This window comes from Mobula birostris, chromosome 15 (assembly GCF_030028105.1).
Source record: "Mobula birostris isolate sMobBir1 chromosome 15, sMobBir1.hap1, whole genome shotgun sequence".
Lineage (NCBI taxonomy): Eukaryota > Metazoa > Chordata > Chondrichthyes > Myliobatiformes > Myliobatidae > Mobula > Mobula birostris.
In genome coordinates this window covers 49752599-49769859 of record NC_092384.1, presented here as the reverse complement: position 1 = coordinate 49769859, position 17261 = coordinate 49752599, and the positions used below count along the sequence as shown (strand labels likewise).

At 40.9% G+C, this 17261-nt stretch overlaps 1 protein-coding gene across 1 annotated transcript in view; it reads left to right on the top strand.

The window, feature by feature from the left end:
* Positions 1-17261, top strand: part of cpne7 (copine VII) — a 119255-nt gene that overhangs the window by 28068 nt on the left and 73926 nt on the right. Inside the window, exon 2 of the mRNA XM_072279178.1 lies at positions 12174-12356. Within this exon, the coding sequence (XP_072135279.1) occupies positions 12174-12356 (183 nt within the window). The remainder of the gene's footprint in view (positions 1-12173; positions 12357-17261) is intronic.

The window sequence follows — 17261 nt, the reverse complement described above, 5'->3', positions numbered from 1 at the left end:
TAGGAAGAGTTACAGTCGACGTTTCAGGCCGAGCCCCTTTGTCAGGACGAAGGGTCTCGGCCTGAAACATCGACTGTACTTCTTCCTAGAGATGCTGCCTGGCCTGCTGCGTTCACCAGCAACTTTGATGTGTGTTGCTTGAATTTCCAGCATCTGCTGAATTCCTCTTGTTTGCGCTACCTCATTATGATGTTGTTTACCTGCACTGGGATTTTTATACTTTGTTCTGTCTTGTTATTGTTTTACCTTACTCCAGCTCAATGCACTGTGCAATAATTTGATCTGTGTGAACAGTTTTTCATTGTATCTTTGTGAAAATAGTAAACCAAGATCAATACCAATCCCTTCACCTTAGTCTTATATAAGTTAGGCAAAGTAACAATTGATCCAATTATCATGAATGAATGCCTTGTGTTGGCAGACCAGCACAGGTAACACTGTCATTATACTTACGCACAATGGCTTGCAACTCTCTTGTTTATGAAACTCCTAATATGCTGTAACTAGGTCTTTCCAAATTTTTTATTATTAAGCATAAATGGGAGATTTGTGATATTATTTTACAATATTGAAAGGTAAATGGGAGAGTCATGCACTCCCAGAAACACGTGCTGTGCGGTCATTTATGGTGCTGATCAAGTGTGGAATTGCACACTGCTACTTACCTTGTGTTAGTATCATGGTGACAAAGATAACTAAGTTTGGCTGCAACAATGGATTGTAGTACTGCTTTAAAGTGACGATTTTTAAAATAAATTTAATAGTTCGGTTTCTTCTATTAAGCAAGCTGCTTCTCAAGTGCATAATATCGGTAAAATTTGAACAGTCAGTGTAAGGGTGAAGTAAATGTAAGTAACAGAAGCCACAGGGTGCTGTGGTGGAGGGTGAAGGATTGGGTGTCAGTTATGTGGATTGCCCTACACTGGGTTGCGCCAAGCTTCTGCAGTGTTTTAGGAGCTTCACTCGTTTGGCAAACGGAGCATATCCCAGACTTGCATCTTACACATTTTAGGGAATCAGGAGGGGGAATGAATCAGGGCAAGATACCCAGCCTTTGACCTGCTCTTGAATGCACAATGTTGGTGCCATTGGCCAGGTGTGCTTCTGAATTGTAATTATCGTGTTGTTTAACTCCCACCGTAACACTGAAGGGAGCATGCATGAAAGGCCAGCGAGATAAAGAAATCATAAATTGTGAACGTGTGATATTCCGCAGACTTGTATGGGTTAAAGGAAATGCAATTCACCTGACCTCCAAGATGACAACCCCAGTGTCGAGGATGTTCCTGTTCATTTTAGAAGTGTGTCCACAAACTGAAGTAATATGAGATGTGATATGAAGATATGAGTAATAAGAGATGGCGGCACGACGCAGCCTCTCAGGTGAAATGATATCGTATTTGTTAAATAGGGTACCGTGCGCAATTCTGATTTGATGGAGACAGCCGTGAGAAGCATGGAGGAACATCTGGAGAGACTTCTGAAATGCCCAGTTTGCTGCCGCTGCTACTGTGCGATCAAGAATCTCTGGAGGGAAGGCCCCAAATCCTCAGCTTTGCCTGCTGCTGGCGGCCAGGGCTGGGGTTGAAGCGCTCAGCAGAGATGGTGCTCGGTACTCAGTGTCGGAGGACTGGTCAGAGGCTCGAAGTTTTCGGACGACTCAGAGTCAGACTGTGGTTGGGCATGGCAGGGAGAGTTTTCCTCCTTCTCCCATCTGCGTGAGATGTGGGACTTTCGAGAGACTTTGAACTTTTTTTTTACTGTGTCCATGGCCTGTTCTTCATCAAGTTATGGTATTGCTTGCACTGTTGTAACTATATGTTATAATTATGCGGTTTTTGTCAGTTTTTCAGTCTTGGTCTGTCCTGTGTTTCTGTGATATCACACCAGAGGAATATTGTATCATTTCTTAATGCATGCATTACTAAATGACAATAAAAGAGGACTGCATGTCCTCATAATCTAATATCCTGGCAAGGGTAAGCAAGGGTACTGCTGTTACTGTAGGACCCTCCAGTTGGGAAAGATCAGAAACTTTCTATTGTGGCTGAACTGAAGATAACACACCATTCTGCAGGCACTTTTAGGTGGGAGTTCCCTTCTTGTTTGTGGAATAGGGAAGCCTTGGTAGTTGGCTGTTTTCACACCTCTAGAAGCTGCATACCGATCTCACTATCTTTAGTTCTGTCTCCTGCAAGACCAGGAATGGGAGTAGAGAGCCAAAAGTGAATCCTCCCTCACAGCGGAGGCCATGACCGAGGGCAGGAGAGCTCTGGCCAGGCCACCCACCCGCCAGCTGATCCTGGGAGCAGTCCTCTTATCTTATCCTGCCTGAGGAGCAGCTCGTCTGGAAGCTGAGAGCCTTTGGGCCGCTGCAGACAACTGCAGATGATGTGTCCCATATGCCCCCGATTTGCAGGTCACTGCTGTACATGAGACATGGTAAATATTTGTTGCAGGAGAGGGAACTTTGTCTCCATTTGAGAAGAGGCCAGCTGGCAGTATGTGGATGTCGTTGTGCCACAAATGGTCAAATTTTCAGCAAGTGATCTTCATCTGCTGGAAAGCTCGTTGCTCCTATAATGTCCATATACAGTCTGATTGGCAACAAACTACCTTGTGGTCCATATCAAGGCACGGTTTGTTGATTGCTCTGTGCACCATAACTCAGCTGCCATGTCAAACACCATGTTGGTTTTGAGGAGCAAGGCTTTCCTCTCTTCCCTTTATTCCTCACTCATCTGGGCTTCTAGCTATTGCTGAAAATAACATCTACAATTGTGTTTGCAAGAAGCTTTATGGAGAGTGATAGTCGTGCTGGTGGACATTGCCCTACTGGGACAGGGAAGGAAGGTTGCAGGTAAAGGGGGAGCCCCTGCACTAGATGTGCTGACTTTCAATGGCAGTAGTAGTAGCCCAGTCACAAACAAGAGAAAATCAGCAGGTGCTGGACATCCAAAGCATAAAATGCTGGTGGAAATCAGCAAGCCTGGTAGTATCTATGGAAAAGAGTAGCAGTTGTTGTTTCATCAGCACTGGAAAAGTCAGAGTAAGAGGGAGGGGGAGGGGAGGAGGAAGTACGAGGTGGTAGGTGATAGGTGAAACCAGGAGAGGGGGAGGGCTGAAGTAAAGAGCTGGGAAGTTGATTGGTGTAAGAGTTAAAGGGCTGGAGAAGTGGGTATCTGAAAGAGAAGACAGAAGACCATGGAAGAAAGAGAAGCTTGGAGGCTACCCAGATGGAATATGAGACATTGCTCCTCCAACCTGAGTGTGGCCTCATCACAACAGCAGAGGAGGCAATGGACTGTCATGTCAGAAGGGAATGGGAATGGGAAGTAGAATTGAAATAGATGGCCACCAGGCGATCCCACTTTTTGAGGCGGATGGAGTGAAGGTGCTCTGCGAAGCGGTCTCCTAATCTGCGGTTGGTCTCACCGATATACAGGGGGCCACACCAGGAGCACCGGATACGGTATACGACCCCAGCAGATTCGCATGTGAAGTGGCGCCTCACCTGGAAGTGGTAGGTGAGGACAAGAGGAACCCTAGCCCTGGTGGGGTGGCAGGTGGATGGGGTGAGGGTAGATGTGCGTGAAATGGAAGAGATGAGGGTGAAGGCAGCGTTGATGGTGGAGGAAGGGAAGCCCCCTTCTTTGAAGAAGGAGGACATGTCAGTAGTTCTGGAAAAGAAAGCCTCATCCTGAGAGCAGATGCGGTGGAGACAGAAGAACTGAGAGAAGCAGATGGTGTTTTTACAAGTGACGGGTGGGAAGTGGTATGTTCCAGACAGCTGTGAGAGTCAGTGGGTTTATAAAATATATCATTAGATAGACTGTTTCCAGAGATGGAGACTGAGAGATCGAGAAAGGGGTGGGAGGTGACAGAAATGGACCAGGTAAATTAGAGGGCTGGGTGGAAGTTGGAGGCAAAGTTGATGTGATTGATGAGCTCTGCATGGGTGCAGGAGGCAGCACCAATACAGTTGTCGATGTAGCGTAGGAAGAATTGGGGAGAAATGGCTGTGTAAGCTTGGAACATGGACTGTTCCAAGTAACCAATGAAAAGGCAAAATATAGCTGTGACCCATGTGAGTGCCCTTGCCAATTACCTTTCCAGTTCTTTACCCCCTCCCTCTCCTCCAGTTTCACCAATCACCTACCACCTTGTAGTTCTTCCTCCCCGCCCCCCACCTTCTTACTCTGATTTCTCTTCCCTTCTGGTCCTGGTGAAGGGTCTCATCCCGAAACATCAACTGTTTACTCTTTTCCATGGATGCTGCCTGGCCGGCTGAGTTCCTCCAGCATTTTGTGTGTGTTGCTCTAGATGGCAGTGCCTTGCCAAATGGCTGTTGCCCGGATCAGCTGATCCTGGGGCAGAGTTAGAGAGGCAAACCCTACTGTGCAGGAATAACTCTTCAGATTCAGACTCAACAGAAACTCTAATACTTCCGCGGGACCCATGTGGGTTAGGTAAGAACATCTGAGAGATCAGTTAAGAATAATTGAATTTCTAGGCAGCAAATTCTGTTTAATAGCACAGTTTAACATAATATAATTTATCCAAGAATACAAAAATCAAGTTTTATGATTGAGGTTGGGGAAGTCAGTAACCGCTAGTAAAACTCTATAGAACAAGTATGATTATGTAGGAGTAACTTGGCTAAGATACTTCTAAAGTAATTCATTTTGTGTAGTGAAGTGTGGCAATTGCTAATTATGTTTGTGTTCTGTGTTACATTATTTATATATATTCACATAACCACTTGTGTGCCCCTTGAGCATAAATAAAAGGTATAATTCAAACAGGTTATTATTATAATTCATAACACCTACATTATTATTGATGCTATTTTTCATTAATTATGCTTTGTTCAGGTATATTCTTCATTAGTTGAAAGAAAATACCAATTTATTCAGAAATAAGAGCCATTAAAACTGAAGGGAAAATAACTGTAATAATGGAGAGGCTTGCAAAAATTTACCTGTAGAAAATAGGCACTATATTGAGAGTATTCCTGCTTTATTTGAAAATTAGCCAATTTTGCAGTGTTGCTCCTGAAGAGGCGTGATGTAAAAGGGGGAATCTCTTATTACCGGTTAGGTCACCTCTATGATTAGGTTTGTACTGAAAGATTTTCTTTGAGAAATGATTTAAAAGCTTGGCTAGGGAGAGGGAGAAATCAATATTCAGGGAAGAGAACATAGGACAGTAGAGCATAGTATGGACCATTTGACACACAATGTGGACCAACCTATCTAAATCTATATCACAATCATTCTAACCCTTTCCTTCTATACAGCCCATATCCCTCCATTTTTCTTACATCCATGGTCCATATTGCACCAGCCTCTCCCATCACTCCAGAGAGTTCCAGGCACCAAGAGAGTTTAAACAGCTTTAGTGTTCCTAATATTAACTGGGAGAAATCATCTAGTCCCATTGGATAACCTTGAGACACTGGAAGAGCCAAGGGAGACAGTGGCGAACTAAAGGAGGTGTTATCAGCCAGCATGTGGAAATGATCCTGCATTTTAAGAAGATGTCACCGAGGAGTGATACATAGCTGAGAAATGTTAGCAGGCCAAGAATAGGTCCTTAAAGAATTCCAAAGACAATGAATTGATGGGGTTAAGAAGAAAAGCAATTTCTAGTGATTCTTGGGCTGCCCTGGATGCATAGCAATGAATGGGCATGATTCTGTCCAGCTGCACAGTTGTAGAGAGGTGCTGGAGAACAATATTGTGGATACTGAAAGTGTGCAAAAGGATAAGAATGGGAGGAAAGACAACCTCTGAGGAACAGTTTCATAGTTTTTCCTTACTGTGGCTCGGATAGAATCCTTACTGGTGGGATTCAACATGTGTTCTATATAAGGTCGGTTTGGAATCCCAAGAACATTCCTTAAATCATAAGACCATAAAATACATGAGCGGAGTTCTGCCATTCGGCCCATCAAGTCTTCTCCGCCATTTGAACATGGCTGATTTGTTTTCCCTCTCAACCCCATTCTCCTGTCTTCTCCCTGTAAACTTTAGCACCCTTCTTAATCAAAAGCCTATCAACCCCTGCTTTAAAATTTGGTCTCCACATCCGACTGGAGATTATTTCCATCTGTGGCAATTAATTACACAGATTCACCACCTTTTGGCTAAAGAAGGTCCTTCTTACTTCTTCTCTTAAAGGATCTCAGTGCCCTCTGGACTGAATACTGAAAACATCCTGTCCCTGTCCACTCTGTCTAGGCCTTTCAAGTTTGGTAGGTTGCAATGAGATTCTAAACGTCAGTGTGTACAGGTCCAGAGCCATCAAACACTTCTCATACATTAACCCTTTCTTTCCTGAGTCATTCTCGTCAACTTCCTCTGGATCCTCTCCAATGCCAGTACATCTATCTTCGATAAGGGGCCCAAACCTGCTCACAGTACTCCAAGTGCAATCTGACCAATAAATGCTGTATAAAGATTCAGTATTAATGGAATTAGTCCCATGTTTGTCTTTGTTTTTCTCCTCAGAACTTTTTGGACAGTGAATCCCAGATTATTATCAGTCTCACCAATTGTGTGAAACATACGACACAGAAAGAGGTCATTTAGGCCATTATGTCCGTGTCAGTTGAGAAAGAGTCACCCCAAACTAATCCCATCTACCAGTTCCAGATCTGTCAGCCTACAATCTCAACTCTTCAAGTACACATCCAAAGGACAGTTTCAACGTGATTAGGGTTTCTGCCTGTACCAACCTTTCAGTCATTAAATTGCAGACAACTGCTGCCCTCATGGTGAAAAAATATTTCACCATTTCCCCACCTAGTCCACGGTCAATTGCTTTAGATCTGAGTTTTTGACCTTCTGCTCAAGGAAATTGCTACTTGTGTTCACTCTGCACAGATCTGTCATATTATACAATTCAACTGTGTGTTTCCTCCAGCGTCCCTGTTTGAAGGAAAATACAATCAGTCCTCATGCCCACAATGTTCCAGTGTTGACAGTGCTTTTGATGATCTCCTCTGCATCCTGTCCAGTGCAGTGACTATATTTGTGTAAAGCTCTCTGGCTGGTGTAGCAAATGCATCCTGCATAACACCCCTGTTTAATGAAAGAAAATATTCCACATGCCTCTTTAAACACTCAGCTAACCTGTTGCGGCACCTTATGTCTACCTCTACACTTCTCCAAAGGCAAAATCTCATGTTTGTGAATTAAATTCTCCTTGTCATTTCTCAGCCCAATGAGCAAGACCAGTAGATGTCATCATATAATTAAAAAAAATTAACTTTCCTCAGTTGTTTTGCCAAGAGGTTAAGTGAATAAACTCTGATTATTGGCCAGTTTTCCATTCCAAATAACCTATTTGCTTTTCATGATTCTGAACAACTCTAATAAACCTCCTCTTAACCTGTTATTCTAAGAATTAGCTTACTATCTATAAAGAATTGCTGAACGATTAGACTGGTAGCTTTTGGGGCCAAAACAGAGACTGCTGGGAACATTCACAAGGCCAGGCAGCACCCATGGAAAGAGAAAAAGAGTTAACCAACTTCGAAATCCGCGTCCAATCCTCCATCATAAAAGTCAAATTGAGTTCCTTTTCCCAATCCTGTTTAATCTTAGATAAAGGACGCTTATCCCATTGTAATAATAAATTATAAATTCTTCCAATAGAACCCTTCGTCGAAGGGTTCATACTCATAATAGTATCTAACAGGTCAGTCTCCAATATATAAGGAAAATTACTTAAATATTTAGTAAGAACTTGAAGGTATTGCAAAAAGTGTGAGTATGAAACAGAATATTTATCAATTAATTGTTCAAAAGACATCAATCTATCTTCTTTAAATAAATCCAAAAAAGAATTAATACCTTTATTTTTCCAAAGTAAAAAAATTGGATCACTCAAAGAGGGCTTAAAAAAGTAATTTCGATAAATTAAACTGCAAAACTCTTCTTCGATTTCTGCTGGTCATTCACTGATTCAATTTAAAATTGTACATCATTACCATTTGACGAAGGAGAGACTTTCTAATATATTTTCTAATGTTGATAGTTATTGTGATAGATGTAAAACTGAGATAGCTATACTGACACATATATTTTGGTCTTGTTCTATATTGGAACAGTTCTGGAAGTAAGTTTTTTCAACAATTTCTAAAGCACTTAAAATTAATCTACAACCTAATAAATTAACTGTGCTTTTTGGAATAATTCCTCAAAATATTCATGGTATTTCTGTGCCTGACCAACATGTTATTGCATTTGTTACATTGATAGCTAGGAGGCCATTTTGTTGAAGTGGAAGGATACATCAGCTCCCACTTTGTCACAATGGTTCTCTCAAGTGATGCTATGTCTTAGTTTGGAGAAAATTAGAAGTCGAACCTTTGAACCTTTATTTGATTTTGAGAAAAGATGGGGCTCATTTGCTGGTTATTATCATTTGAGCTAATTGATAGATTTTCTCCACGATCTAATTGTAAATTTTTTGGTAAATTTTTCTTTCTTGCTGGCGGTTTGATGTTTATTTTTAGAAGCTTTTTGTATGACGCATGATTCAGGGTTGTACACCTAATGGGTTTTTTTTTCTTTCCCACTTTTTCTGATTAGTAGGGTTCTTTCTTATTTTCACAAAATTTTTTTTCAGTCTTTAAGATAATGTTTTTTTGTTTGAGACATTGTAAGTGTTGTTACTTCAATGCACTTGTGTTATTTCTTTTGTATAATATAACATAAAAAGATTTGAGAAGAAAAGAGCTAATGTTTCAATAAGTGCTGGTCTTGCCAGCAATGTCACCATCCTGTGAACAAGTTCATAAAAGGACAGCTTTTATCCCACTCTTATCAGACTCTTAATCGGACCACTTCTATGATAGTCTTCAGTAAGATGAAAGAGATGATTGTGGACCTCAGGAAGGGTAAGACGAAGGAACTCATACCAATCCTCATAGAGGGATCAGAAGTGGAGAGAGTGAGCAGTTTCAAGTTCCTGGGTGTCAGGATCTTTGAGGATCTAACCTGGTCCCAACAAATTGATGTAGTTATAAAGAAGGCAAGACAGCGGCTATACTTAACTAGGAGTCTGAAGAGATTTGGTATGTCAACAAATACACTGAAAAACTTCTATAGTGTACCATGGAGAGCATTCTGACAGGCTGCATCACTGTCTGGTATGGAGGAGCTACTGCACAGGTCCGAAAGAAGCTACAGAGGGTTGTAAATCTAGTTGGCTCTATTTTGGGTACTAGCCTACAAAGTACCCAGGACCTCTTCAGGGAACGGTGTCTCAGAAAGGCAGCGTCCATTATTAAGGACCTCCAGCACCCAGGGCATGCCCTTTTCTCACTGTTACCATCAGGAAGAAGGCACAGAAGCCTGAAGGCACACACTCAGCAATTCAGGAACAGCTTCTTCCCCTCTGCCATCCGATTCCTAAATGGACATTGAACCCTTGGACACTACCTCACTTTTTTTAATATACAGTATTTCTGGTTCTTGCACACTTTTTTAATCTATTCAATATACGTATACTGTAATTGATTTACTTGTTTATTATCATTATTATTTTTATTTTATTTATTACTATTTTTTCTCTTCAAGGTTATGTATTGCATTGAACTGCTGCTGCTAAGTTAACAAATTTCATGTCACATGCCAGTGATAGTAAACCTGATTCTGATCCTGATAACATGGACTCTTGGCCTCATCATCTACCTCATTATGATCTTGCACCTTATCGCTTTCCTGCGTTGTACTTTTTCAATAACTTTTGCACTTTATTCTGCATTGCTGTTGCTTTACCTTATACCAGCTCAGTGCACTGTGTAATGGGTTGTGTATACATGCTATGTAAGGTTAGAATTTCACTATAAGTTGGTACATGTCACAAAGCCATAATCAAAATGGAGGGTGAGATTTGAGACAAGAGGTAATTCTCCTTCAGAACGAAAATTAGTGAGAGATATTATTCATAGTAACAGTTGAGAAAATATTATAACATGCTTCAACACCGTTGCTGTTGAAAGAAGATTGTCATTAGCTCTTCAGGAGACTCCATGTGGTGGTTTTGAGGTAACCCTTTCAATTTGTGGATGTCAAAACCAGAGTATGGTCTATTGATATTTTGGAGTCTGTTTTAAGTGTTAGTGAAAGGATGTAGATAATGATAGAAGAAGAATGGAGTTCCCTAATTCAAGGTTTAATGCCTTATGCTGAGCACATCGCACCAAGCACTTGAAAAGATTAATAAAGCACTGTTATAGTATAAGGGCCTCGGATTTACACCACTCTACTGCTCTTGCTGCAATAGTTCTGCTCCAGATGTAGAATTTAACATAGAAACATAGAAAACCTATAGCACAATACAGGCCCTTCTCGGCAGTGTGGAGGATCAGAGGGATTTTGGGGTCCATTTTGACCTACCAAAAGGCATACAAAGCTATGCCGAACATGTCCTTATCTTAGAACTACCTAGGCTTACCCAAAGTCCTCTATTTTTCTAAGCTCCATGTACCTATCCAGGAGTCTCTTAAAAGACCCTATCGTATCCGCCTCCACTGCCGCCGCCAGCAGCCCATTCCACACACTCACCACTCTCTGCGTGAAAAAACGTACCCCTGACATCTCCTCTGTACCTACTTCCAAGCACCTTAAAACTATGCCCTCTCATGCTATCCATTTCAGCCCTGGGAAAAAGCATCTGACTATCCACACAATCAATGCCTCTCATTATCTTATACACCTCTATCAGGTCACCTCTCATCCTCTGTCAGGAGAAAAGGCCGAGTTCACTCAACCTATTCTCATAAGGCATGCTCCCCAATCCAGGCAACATCCTTGTAAATCTCCTCTGCACCCTTTCTATGGATTCCACATTCTTCCTGTAGTGAGGAGACCAGAATTGAGCACAGTACTCCAAGTGGGGTCTGACCAGGGTCCTATATAGCTGTTACCTATTACCTATTAGCTCTTAAACTCAATCCCACGGTTGATGAAGGCCAATACACCATATGCCTGCTTAACCTGCGTAGCAGCTTTGAGTGTCCTATGGACTCGGACCCCAAAATCCCTCTGATCCTCCACACTGCCAAGAGTCTTACCATTAATACTATATTCTGCCATCATACTTGACCTACCAAAATGAACCACTTCACACTTATCTGGGTTGAGCTCCATCTGCCACTTCTCAGCCCAGTTTTGTATCCTATTGGTGTCCCACTGTAACCTCTGACAGCCCTCCACACTATCCACAACATCCCCAACTTTTGTGTCATCAGCAAATTTACTAACCCATCCCTCCACTTCCTCATCCAGGTCATTTATAAAAATCACGAAGAGTAGGGGTCCCAGAACAGATCCCCGAGGCACACCACTGGTCACCGATAGAAGATCAAATCAAATACTAACCTTTCTCAAATACTGTATGTGTTTTATGTTATGTAGATTCTCATTCTATTCTTGGGGAGAAAACAGTCAGAACAATACTCAGCGCATATGTCCAACTGGTACTGAATAATGATTGCATTCAGAGGCTAACTGGTTTGTAAAAGTGATGTGGTCACTGTGATATGGAATTGGGCATCCCAGTGGACATGGCTCCACAAGACAGGCTGTACTGAGGATTTATCAGGAAGTCGTGACTGTTAATAATGACTGTAAGTAAACAAAATGAAATTATCTCCATTAACCTACAGATGCTAAAAATTGCATTAATGTGCTGTTTTTATGAATAAACTCGAGCAATGATTCCATTAAACTTCAGAGGAGATGCATTCTCCAATGGTTCCATATGGTGGTTCAGAATTAGCTGAGCTGAAATGCACATATATGGATGTTACAAAACGATCCTTCATTCAATTGCTTTTCTCTGATTAGCACTAACCTTCTTCGTTAATCTTCCAGATTCCAGCTTTGGTAATTAAGATAGAAATCAAAATCTCTTTTTCTGCCCCAAGGAGTGAATCCACAGCTGCTGCTGAGATATTATTACTATTGTTATTATGTTTTTGTGAGTGGTTAAATATTTTATTGTTTAAGAGAATTGTGGAGCCATGTCCAGTTCCAGGCAATTCTGAAAGGCTACACTATATAGTAGAAATGAAATCAGACATTTGTATTGTATGTATCACATATTTTTTCACTAGCAGAATCAATAGTCCTGAATTTCTTTCTCTTTTTTTACAGGTTGATCGGACTGAAGTTATAAAGAGTAATTTGCATCCAGTCTTCTCTAAGATTTTCAATGTGGATTATTACTTTGAGGAGGTTCAGAAGCTTCGATTTGAAGTGTATGATATACACGGCCAGTGCAGCATTGGCACCCGGGATGATGACTTTTTGGGTGGCGTGGAATGTACACTTGGGCAAGTAAGTAGCAAAGGAAATTGTATGTCTTTTATATCATAGATAAACCCAGTTCTAACGTCTGTCATCTTTTTATCTTTTCAAACTCTTTATTACCCCATCACATTGAACTAGCAGTTAAAGGAGATGGTGCTCAAAGTTGGAAATATGCCTCTTAACCACAGTATTGCAAAAATACAATGTTTCGAATTGCCATATTTAATAAATAAAAATAGAATTACAGACACATATTTCAAAAAACAAAATTATTTGAGCAGAAAGCCAAAAGAAATAGAAGCTGCAGTAGGCATCTTTATTTGAAATGCTATTAGCTGAGAACTTTGTCCATCTCCACTGTGTTCAAATATTAATTGACTTCAATCCTGTGAATGCTCCAAGTGCACAGTCCTCTTGGTAAAGAATGCTGAGATTAATTATCCTCTGAGTGGAGAAATGTGTCCTCATTTAAGACCACCAGGGAAGTTTCCTCTTCCTGATCCTATGCCTTCTCACTGTTCAGGCTTCTGCCTTTGAAAAAACATTCTGGTCATGTATGAGTTCTTGCAGAATCTCATCTCTGTTTAATGAGATTGTCTCTAATTATTCTAACAGCAGTGAATACAGGCCTATCCAAGTGAATCTCTCCTAACAGTTCAGCCCCATCTTCTCAGTTATACTATCTGTTGGACAAACTGGACGAGCAAACCAACATAAAAGGAAATGCTTATTCTCGTACTCCATCCCATTTGCAATAAGCACAAGCATAGTGTTTCCCTTTCAGATTGATTGCTGTACCTGAACTATGATTTGTGAACCAACCCTTCGGGTCCCCATGAATACCAACAGATGCTACTTTTTCACTCTTCAGAAGGAATTTACCACTCTATCCCACAGCTCCTCTTGTATCTTTCAGCTTCTTGCTACCCATTTAACCTGATGTTATATACCTTCACAGACTCTTAATATGTTCCTTGTCTCTTACCTTCTCACCTAGCTTTGTATCATTGGTAAACAGAAAAATTAACACCTGCTCCCAATAAAAATTACAAACAGCTGAAACGTTCACACTGATCCTTGTGCATTTACCCTGTAGCATTGGTCATTACAGCCTTCAAAACCAAAAATGATATATTTGTTCCTAATCTCTGTTTTTTTCCCCCGGTAACCAATCTTCAATCCGTGCTTGATACTTAAACGAATTGTGTATCAAACTTCCCTGTAACACCACGTTAAATGCCTTCTGAACTTCTAAAGGACCTATGTGCCTTTATCCTCTCTGTTAGTTACATCCTCAGCCATCTCAAATAGGTTTGTTAAATAAATTGGAACTATGCTCACTCTGCTTAACCATATTGTGATTTTTAAGTCTCGTGACACACTTCTTAGCTTTGGATTCGTGCGTTTTCCCAAACGAGGTCAAACAGGCTGTAATTCAATCACAAAGAAGATAAAATCTGCAGATGCTGAAACAAAATGCTGCAAAGACTCAGCAGGCCAGGCAGCATCTATGGAAAAAAGTACAGGCGATGTTTCAGGCTGAAACCCTTCGGCAGGACTGAAGGAAACAAGCTGAGGTGCAGCTTTAAAAGATGGGCTGAAGGGAGAGAGAAACACCAGGCAATAGGTGAAACTGGAAAGGGGAGGGATGAAGTAAAGAGCTGGGAAGTTGATTGCCGAAAGGCGGAAGGCTGTGGAAGAAAGAAAAGGTGGGAGGAGCACCAGAGGGAGGTGATGGGTAGACAAGTTGAGATAAGTTGAGAGAGGGAAAAGGGGATGGGAAATGGTGATTTGGAGGGGGTTGGGGGGTCTTTACTGGAAGTTTGAGAAATCAATGTTCATGCCATCAGGCTGGAGACTACCCAGACTGAATAGAAGGTGTTGTTCCTCCAAGCAGAGTGTGACCTCATCACAGCAGTGGAGGGGGCCATGGATAGACATATCAGACTGGGAATGGGAAGTGGAATTAAAACGGATGTCCGCTGGGAGATCCCACATTACGGACTGTAATGTTGTGCACTTTCTGCATTTAGACTTTTCCCCAGTAGTAGCTGCTTGGGAGTTCATGCCTCCTCCACGGTACTAATTGGGCTGTATAGCACCATCGTGGTGTTATACTCTGCCTCTGAAATCCAGTTCCATTCAAGTCAATAGAATTAACACAACAATCTGATGCTACAACTTAGCATGTTTAGCTGTTCCAAACTGGGATGAATGCCTGAACTGCTTTTCATTGCCGCGTGATATTTTACTGCAAGAAAGGTTATTTAGTTTAACCTGCTTGGCAGGAAACACACATTATTAGCCTACTTCAGCTACTGCTTGATTTTATTTCGTGTTGAAGTCAGTTGGAAATAAAATGATGTACCAGGTAAAATGAGATGCTGATCTGATTATGTCAAGTTTTTCCTAATATGGGTTTAGACCATCATTAACCCCCTAGAGGTTGTTTTTGTGAGTAATGTTACAAAATTTTAAAGTGAACTTGAGGCTGTCTGTTTAGATATAATTTTCATTATTTCATTGTTTCATGAGATGTAATTACATTTTATCTTAATATCTAATTCTAATATACAGAGAGAACTGGGGACGCAAGTACAGTTACATAAGTGGATAAGGTGGTCTAGATGGTGTAAAGCGTGGGTGTTGAGGATGAAGGTTGGGAAATCAAATTGCAAGTGTATCTAACCTCAGTTTAACTACATTTGGAGTATTATGTTCAGTTCTGGTTGCTACACTTCAAGGAGGATGTGCAGACTTTGGAGGGGGTGCAGAAGAGGTTCACCCAGATGTTGCCTGGATTCAGGATTATTAGCTTATAAAAAGAAAGTCTGGACAAACTTGGATTATTTACTCTGGAGTGTGAGAGGCTGCTAGAGGTAAATAAAATCTTGAGAGGAATAGACAGGGCAGATAGAGTTTTATTTTTCTCTAGGGTGTCAAATACTAGAGGGCACAAAGTGAGACAGGGGAAGTTGTAAGGAGATTTACAAAGCAAGTTCTCTTGCACAGTGAGTGTCTGGACTGCACTGCCAGAAGTGGTGGTGGAAACAGATCTGATAGCAACATTTAAGAGGCACTTAGGCAGGCACATGAACAAGCTGGAAATCGAGGCAGCTCCAAAGTTAAAGTTGGCACTTGTTTGGCGCAGACATCACGGACTGGAGGACCTGCTCCTGCTCTAATGTGAGGGGCTTTTCCAACACACAGTTGCTTCATCCACACAGATGGGTGATTTTATAATGCTTACACTCGAAAAACGCAGACGTTTCTCTTCCACCCTGTTGGACTTGAGCTTCACAATGGGCTTCTATACCATCCATTTTAGAGTAGCTTTGATCAATATGTTTTTGCCAGTTGGGCGATTTCAATCCTCATCTCCAGACACTGAAAACTTGATCTATCCAAGCACTCCAAACTTGTATGCAAGTTTTCCAGGAACATATTTTAAAGAATCCATGGAACTATTCATATAAAATGCTGTTCAGACTTGCCAGAACCTCTTTCTGATAAATTGCTCCTTAAGGCACTTGGTCTACAAAAATACTTTCCCTTCCTTACAATTTTTTCCCTCTGTTTTTCAATAATTACTTTTGGAGAGAAATATTTAATCAGAACGATGTTAAGTTTTGAAAATTAGGTTGTGTTTCTCATAGCTTAAGAAGTAGAAATAGCTTTGCTATTATTGATCTCTGTTGCATAGGGAGATTATCAGTTCCCAACATAGATAGTTCTATGACATTAAATAGATCTGTAAACTTGTAACAAAATCACTCATTGAGCACTGGGAGAAGGAGATGTAGACTGATGAATTCAGAATTATCTACAAAATTATCTTTATATAATCACATCATTACTTGGCACTCTGCTAAAGAAATTCTTTTCATTAAGTCATTGAAAGTATTTTCAGAGACGGAGTAACATCTACTGATATCACAACGTCATATATTTAAATGATCAAGGATGAATTCCCAGGCTGTTATACTTTTGTTACCTAATTGGTTTGATCAGTTACTTCCAGAAAGTTTGCCATTAAGTTAATTAGAAATTCTCAACATTAAAATGATCAGCAAGGAGTTACCCAAAATTTTGATGCCAGATTTTTTAGAAAAAAATTCAGAGAGAAGCTTGAAGTGCACATTAATGCTCCTGATTTCACTGACACAAAGTTGATATATTAATGGTGAAACTTGGAAGCATTGTAGATGTAAACTTCCAACTATGACCAGATGGTTGGCAAACCATGCACAGAATTTGTCTTGCTAGGGTGTGCTTGAGGCTCCTCATTAACTGCATAAGCTTGGAAATTTTCTATTATTACAGAATGAACTAATGTGTTTACTTTCAGATAGGCTCTTTGCCTCCTCTTGTTAACAGTTCCTAATCTCAAACTCAAAACACTTAAGTTTGCTGATGATACAAAGATTGGAGGTGTAGTAGACAGTGAGGAAGGTTTTCAGAGCCTGCAGAGGAACTTGGACCAGCTGGAAAAATGGGCTGAAAAATGGCAGATGGAGTTTAATACTGACAAGTGTGAGGTATTGCACGTTGGAAGGACAAACCAAGGTAGAACATACAGGGTTAATGGTAAGGCACTGAGGAGTGCAGTGGAACAGAGGGATCTGGGAATACAGATACAAAATTCCCTAAAAGTGTCGTCACAGGTAGATAGGGTCGTAAAGAGAGCTTTTGGTACATTGGCCTTTATTAATCGAAGTATTGAGTATAAGAGCTGGAATGTTATGATGAGGTTGTATAAGGCATTGGTGAGGCCGAATCTGGAGTATTGTGTTCAGTTTTGGTCACCAAATTACAGGAAGGATATAAATAAGGTTGAAAGAGTGCAGAGAAGGTTTACAAGGATGTTGCCGGGACTTGAGAAACTGAGTTACAGAGAAAGGTTGAATAGGTTAGGACTTTATTCCCTGGAGC